The 7,102-nt window shown below is 54.9% G+C and overlaps 1 protein-coding gene across 1 annotated transcript in view; it reads left to right on the top strand.

The window, feature by feature from the left end:
- Positions 1 to 643: 643 nt before the first annotated feature.
- FURIN (furin, paired basic amino acid cleaving enzyme) overlaps positions 644 to 7,102 on the top strand; it is a 29,216-nt gene continuing 22,757 nt past the window's right edge. The window contains exons 1-2 of the mRNA XM_081964900.1: positions 644 to 795; positions 5,947 to 6,250. Coding sequence (XP_081821026.1) covers positions 6,071 to 6,250 — 180 coding nt within the window. The 5' untranslated portion in view covers positions 644 to 795; positions 5,947 to 6,070. The remainder of the gene's footprint in view (positions 796 to 5,946; positions 6,251 to 7,102) is intronic.

Raw genomic sequence — 7,102 nt, 5'->3', positions numbered from 1 at the left:
GGAAGCCCCAGGCCCGCATTTCTTTCCCTTGCGGCCTTTCGTAGCCCAGATTTCCGCACGAATCGGCCGTTTGGCAGCGGCTACTGGGCTTCATTATGACTCCCTTTGGTTTGCCCTCTCCTGGGAGGCGACGCTTGCCGGGACTTCTTGCTCTTGGAGCCCCTCGGCTTCCAGACTTTGACCATCGCCGCCGCCTCCCCCGAGGCTTCGGCGGCGGCGTTTGTCCCCTTCCAAGTGCGGAGCCCAGAAGCGGAGCGGAACCGAGGCGGCCTCGGATCACCCGCAGCTCTTTCACCGCTGCCTCTGCACCTGCCCAGGCTCCGCTCCTCGGGGATTCCCGGAGCCCTCCGCGAGGTCTTCTTGGGCACCGACCGGCCGAGCTCAGCGTTCTCGGCGCATTGGCAAAGCGATCGACGAAGCCGTCGGTATCCCCGGAGAGCCGCGTCCGCCGCGGGGCAAGCAGAAGCGCTTAGCGGCCTTCGGCCCGCATGGTCTCCGGGGCACGGACGGCTTCGCCTGTCCCTCCGCCGCCTTCCCTGGCGCGGGCGAGCATCGGGCTCCGGCGGCCGGGGCAGGGAGGGCGGACCTGCCTGCCTGCGCGCGAGGGGAGGTGCCGGGCTGGGGCCGCCCGCGCGTCAACCAGCGTCAGGCCGCTGCCAGCCTGCGGGGCGGGGGCAGCTCGGCTGGGCTTCCCGGTCCGCCTCCCGCCCGCCGCGATGACGCCGCTCCCGCTCGCCCAGGGGCCGAGCGGGCAGCCGCGGTGAGCAGAGCGGTGCGAGCCCCGCGGGCTGGAAGGTAAGGGCGACGGCGGGAGAGGGACACCCGCTCTGGGCCCGCGGCGCTCGGCCGAAGGGCGGGGGCCGCCTCGAGGGTGGGGGGACGGCGAGGCTTGCTCGCCTGTAGGGCCCGGCTCTCGGCTTTCGCGGAGCCTCTGGGCGGCTGCCGTCCGCTCGTCCTCCCCTCCGCCTCGGGGCCCGCATCCAGTCGGCCACGGGCCAGGCCGGCCGGGGGGTGGGCGCGTGCAGCCCCAGGACAGCCGGTCCCCGTCCCCGTTGGGATCGGAAGGGGAGGGCGGTAGGGCCGGCGAAGGCGCGTGGAAAGTCTGGAGCCCCTCGAGGCCTTCCGGACGGATCAGGTCGTCCAAGGCTTTGCTCCGTCGGGGAGGGCTCCGTGCCGGACCAGGCACTTCCTCTCGGGCCTCCCGCCTCGGGAGGAGGAAGTGTGTGGCCGAGAAGGCTGCCTGCAGTTGTCGCAGCCAAAGCCGGGATGTCTGCGAACCCGCAAGTGAGTCACAGGCCCTGCGGGGGTGGGGAAAGTTTCCGCGGCTAAGTCTGAATGGCACGTCTAACACCTGGCCGTCTGGAGGGAGCTGCGGAGGTGAAACTGGCTTCCCGAAATCTAAAGCCAGGTTTATTAGTGAAGCCAGTTTCTTGTCAAAATCTCTGACTAGGCAGCCTTCGAGGCCCGCTTAATCTGCGCTTCTCTGTAGCAAGGCAAGAACAAAAAGGTAAGGACCAGGGATGGGGTGTTTTGGTTCCAAAGAGCCATCCTGGTTTGCTTGGCCCAGACTAACTGCCATTTCTGTCTGGGAGCTGCTACTTTGAAGCTCTGCTGCTATTGGGGGTGGGGCGGGGGGGGGGATATCATCAGAGCCTCAAAGTAGCTCCCACTAAGCTGTGGCTGTGCTTGGAGTAGAGAGATGTGAATCATGCATAGGAATATTCCCATCTCCCTTGAGTGCCCGTCCCCTGCATTTCTGGGGTTCTTATTTTTACTTTCAAAGAATACTCTGTGTGTGTGGAGGGAGAGTTAGTGGGGAGAAAAGAAAGACGGTAGAAGGAAATAAATGAGAACTTGGGCCTTGCCTGCTGGTGTGAGAGTTGTCTCCTGAAACTCCTTTTCCTGTGAGTCAAGTTCACCTGGAGGCTCTGTCCCCAGAAGAGGCTCATAGCAGCTCCCTTCGCCTTCCTGGTCCGTGGGTCTGTCCAGAAACTATGGATTAAAGGGCTGAGCACCTGATGGCGGGCTTGCACCTGGTTTGCTTTGGGCCTGAGCAAGCAGGGCTTGGGATGTGGGCCTGTGAGCTGAAATGGGTTCCATGGTTAGGAAGTGGTTGTCTCCTGAAGCTGCTGGAGGACCTGAGTAAATCGGCACTTTCACACTTTTGCCAATAACAATGGTTGGAAAGAAAATGCCTTGGCACATCTATGCTGATACATGTCTGTGTGTCCCCATGTTCTTCATTTGCTGAGTTCTGCTAACAAAGCCAGGGTTAAACTGTGAGAGGGATCTTGGAGTCCTAGTGGGCAATCATTTAAATATGAGCCAGCTGTGTGCTGCAGCTGCCAAAAAAGCCAATACAGTCCTAGGCTGCATCAACAGAGGGGTAATATCAAGATCATGTGAATCGATACTACCACTTTACACTGTTATCAGTAAGATCACACTTGGAATACTGCATTCAGTTTTGGTCACTGATATAAAAAAAGATACTCAGGTGTTAGAAAGTCCGCAGAATATTGCAACAAAGATGAACTTAGGGTTGAAAGGGATCTTGGAGGTCTTAGTCTAGCCCCCAACACAAGTTGGAGACCTTAATAAGGGGTCTGCAGGCTAAATAGTATGATGAATGGTTGAGGAAGCTAGGTATATCTACCCTACCAAAAGAAGGATTACGAGGGACATGATAACTATCTCCCAGTACTTGAGGGGCTGTCACAGAGAAGAGGTGATTGTCTTATTCTCCAAAGCACCAGAGATAATGGTGGAAACTTATTAAAGGGAGATCCATCCTAGAAATAAGGAGAAATTTCCTGATAGAACAATTAATCTTCTGTCTTGAGCAGAAGGTTGAATTAGAAGACCTCCCAAGATACCTTCTAGCTCGCGGCTGTCAAACTCCTGGCCCGCGCCCAGTTTAGCGAAGGGGAAGAAAGTCCCGATATGTCACATGACGATGCCGTGACAATGTGAGTTTGACACCCCTGTTCTAACCTATGATTCTAAAGGCTCCAAGACAAGGGAATTTGCTTAAATTGAGTGGGTGTATGTGGGTGGGTGTAGGAGAGAGAGAAATGGCTTCTTGGGGTTGCATTTTGGAGAGAAATGCTAAAAGGGCAATCAGTTTGGGATTTAATTCCAAATGAAATTGGGTCTTCAGGGTAAGGAGACATGAAGAACTTTCAGCTGCAGGTTTCTAAAAATCTATTGAAATGAATGTCTAGAGCCGTGATGGCGAACCTATGGCATAGGTGGCATGCGGAACCATTTGTTAGGGCACACGAGGCATTGCCGTGTCAGCTCCAGCTTGCATGCGTGTGCTGGCCAGCTGACTTTGGCCTTCGTTTTTGGCTGTTTTTCGTCCTCCAGAGGCTTCCCTGAAGAGGCTTCCCTGAGGGCAAAAAAACGGAGGGCAAAACCCCCAATGTGCAAACCGGAAGTCCGTTCATGAACATCTGAGTTTCCCGTAGGGCCATTTTTTGCCTTCCGGAGGCTTCAGGGAAGCCCCCTGAAGCTTCCAGAAGGCCGGGGGGGGGCGTTTTCGCCCTCCCCAGGCTCCTAGAGAGCCTCTGGAGCCTGGGGATGGCGAAAAATGGATCCATTGTGCGCCAAAAGCGGAGGGGAGGGTGGGGGTCGCGCATGCATAGAATTGTGGGTGTGCGTACGCCTGCACATGACCCCTTTGCACTCCCCCCACTTTTGGCATGTGATGGCAAAAAGGTTAGCCATCACTGGTCTAGAGGCAGCTCTTTTACTCTTTAACTAGTCCAGAGGGATCCCAATATTTATTTAGCATATTTAGCTCAGGAATAACAGAATAACAGAGTTGAAAGGGACTTTTGAGGTCTTCTATTCCAACCTATTTCCTGGTCAGGCAGGAAAACTGAGGATGCCAAAATCTAGGTGGAGAATAACACTTAAAGGGACCTTAGAGGGGATCCTATACCACTTCAGAAAATGGCTGTCCATTTCTCTCTTCTTAAAAACCTCCAGTAATGGAGCACCCAGAACTTCTGGAGATAAACTGTTCCACTGGTTAATTGTTCTAACTGTCAGGAAGTTTCTCCTTAGTTTTAGAGTGGTTCTCTTGTTGCTCAGTTTCCATCCATTGCTTCTTGTTTTGCCTTCTGCTGCATTGGAAAATACATTGCCCCCCCCCCCTTTGTGGCAGCCCCTCAAAAGCCTGCTTTGTGACTTGCCTATCACATTCTTGGGCAACGCATGTGAGCTATTTCCTCCTTCCGGTGGTCTGTAAGTATGTCTCTGGTATGTCTCCCCCCCCCCCCCGTCCCCTCCACTGGGACTGGTCCAGGGAGACTGCTTGGATTCTTTGCCATGAGACAGGTGGCCTGAACCTCTCCCTTTCTGAAGATGTATCAGTTACTCTGCCGAAGTGGCTGGAGAATGGAGAGCTCCCGGTTGGCCTTTGCTACACACACTCGTCCGTTGTCCAGGGCAGAACCTGTTCCTCAGTCGGAGTGGCATTTCCTTGGATTACAGAAATGGCCCCCATCTGTTCCTTAAGCCTCCCAAGTTTTTGTTTGCTTGGCCAGTCAGTAAGCTTGTTCTGCTAGAAGGTTAACCTTTGGAGGCTGGAGCTCACTTTTGGTGCAGGGCCAGACAGGAACAGCAAGTGTGGTGAAATTAAGTGATGTGGCTGGGTAGAATTTCCCCGTTCTCTGACTCTCCTGACCTTCATTTGGCTGTGATGACCTTCTTCTTGGTCATCTCTCTGCTGACTCTTCAGCCTTGAGAACGGAGGAGCTGCATTCAACCCTGAGGCCTTCCTTTGGCTGAAACCCAGGCTCTTCTGTGCCAGACCACTTGGACATACAGAGCAGGCAGCAAAGAGTCCACTTCTGACCAGGTTTTGGGGTCAAGAGATGGGGGTCAAGCACAAACAGGAGCTGCCCACAGAACAAAGGGGAATTGATACCATCCCTTGTCCTGCTGAGCCAGCAAAAGAGGATGAGGATCAGGGTGCCCAGTGGCTCCACTGAGGGGTTTCCAAACCTCTTGTTTGCCCAACATACCGCCTGTGTGTGGTTGCCCCATTTTTCTGTGGTCGCCCCAGCCAGCACTCTCCCCAGTGTGCTTGTGGGAGATCAGAGCACAACTGATGCCTTTCTGGTTTAGAGAGCAAGAGACCAATGGCTTTAGGGGGCTCTTGGTACCCAATTAAATCTGGCCCCCCCTTTGCAAATAAGTTTCCTTTTCTTGGCAAACCTGTTCATTTATGTATAGCATGTTTTCAGCCTTCCTTTTTCTCTGTTAGCTCCTTTGGTCCCAGGGCTCCAAGAAAAGCAATAACATAGTAGGTACAACACAAAGTTGTTTGAGGGTTAGGATTTACTTACTAAATAGGTAACTGCTTAACAGGATGCAAATTGGCTCCTTTACACAAATGCCGCTCTGTTGAGTGGCAAAGAACCCCTGCTGTGAAGGAGCCTGATGTCTCCTCATTTGGGTTGCTTCTAGCCACAGCTTTGCAAGGGGGCCAGAGGGGCTTCGGAGAGCATCCCCTGTCCCTCACAGGGAAGCAGGGAAGTGCCGCTCATCCTGGGCACCTGCCCCATCTCCTTCCCTCAGGGTTGGACTCCTCGCTAGGCTCCAGTTGGGTTTGTAGGAGTACCTCCCTCCCTCTCCTTGGGGCCGTCCAGAAGGGGGACTGGAGCCCCCAAAGCTCCTCCCATCCCACATGAGGGCAACTGGCAGCCGGCCTTGCACAGGGGGGATTTGTGCCTTTTTCATGTAGGAGGAAGCTCGTCTGGGCTCAGGAACTTGAGAAATGGGGCTTCCGGATGGGGCTTCCAAATCCTCACCGGCCACTTGGCTCCTGTTGGCAGACGTCAGCCTCTTGCTAAATCCTACTTTCTGCTTCTCAACATCTTGGGATTGGGGGAAAGGAGGTCCAGTCTGAGCCCTGTGCTTTCCTTTGGTCTCCAGGTGCTGTGCAGTCAATGTGTGGCTCAGAGCTGACCCGCATGGTTCCTCAGGCCGACTGAGCCCTTGCTGGGCAGTGCGAGGGGCCTCTCCTGGCTGCCCAGCTTGGCTTTCCCTCCTGGCTTTCATGGATTGGAGGCTGCCCTTGCTGCTTTTCTGGTGGGCGATGACAGTGCCCCTGGCCCTTCTGGTCAGCGAGGGACTCAGCCAGCACATCTATACCAATACCTGGGCTGTCCTGGTGCCCGCCGGCCTGCAGGAAGCCGAACGGATGGCCAGGAAGCATGGCTTCCTCAACCTGGGACCGGTGAGTTACTTCCCAACAGCATTTGCTCCTATTTAAGCCATTACGCGAAGAGGTTTGCTCATTGTGCTGCTGGAGGGAGGGGCTGCAGGGGTGCTGCCCTTCCTGCTGCAGGGCCTCATGGAGGTGAATTCCCTGGGATGTTTGGATACCGGAGGAGCAGCATGAGATCCCAGTGGGTAGTTCTTGACACTTGGAACAGTGGAGGAGTCTTCTCCTGGGCGCTCGCTGGTCCCGTTTTCCTTGGTGCTCTTTGAGCTTGGCTCTTTGCTTGTGGACATTTGATTACCTGGCGAGATCACATCTTCAATGCTTCTGAACTGAGCACACCGAAGTGAACTGAGATGTGATCTAGTTGGGTAGCAAAACATCTGCGAGCAACAGCCAAGCTCAGGGAGCATCGAGGTCAACCTTGAGCTACAGAGATTCTCTTGGATTGGAATGCTTTCCTCGCCTGGCAGCGTTTGCTTTCATGGCTGAATTCCTGGCTGTGCTGACTTCTCCTTTGGGAAGCAGGTCTCGGCTCATCTGGAGCTGGCCATCGGACTGCCTGTCTGCTTTTGCCAGTGACAAGTGCCTAGGAAGTGGGAAGTGGCCGTGCTCGTCTTTAGGACAGGACATTTGATGTTGACTGTTTGGAAATAGCTCTTTTGATGACTGATCAGCTATGGCTGTTGTAGCAGGCTCTTATCTTAGCAGCAGTGATGTTGGCTGAGGGCCCAGCTGCCCAGAGTTGATGCAGGATCAAAGCCCACTTCCCTTGGCAAGCCAGGTGGGTAGTGATGTCAGTTCCCACCCAGTCCTCTGGCATTGAGGCCAGCAATGGCTCACACATCACTGTTGTGTGAGGAGCAG

The sequence above is a fragment of the Natrix helvetica genome (genome assembly GCF_964273705.1).
Source record: "Natrix helvetica genome assembly, chromosome: 12".
Classification (NCBI taxonomy): Eukaryota; Metazoa; Chordata; class Lepidosauria; order Squamata; family Natricidae; genus Natrix; species Natrix helvetica.
The sequence above is the reverse complement of the archived record's forward strand: the minus strand, read 5'-3'. Positions and strand labels throughout refer to the sequence as shown.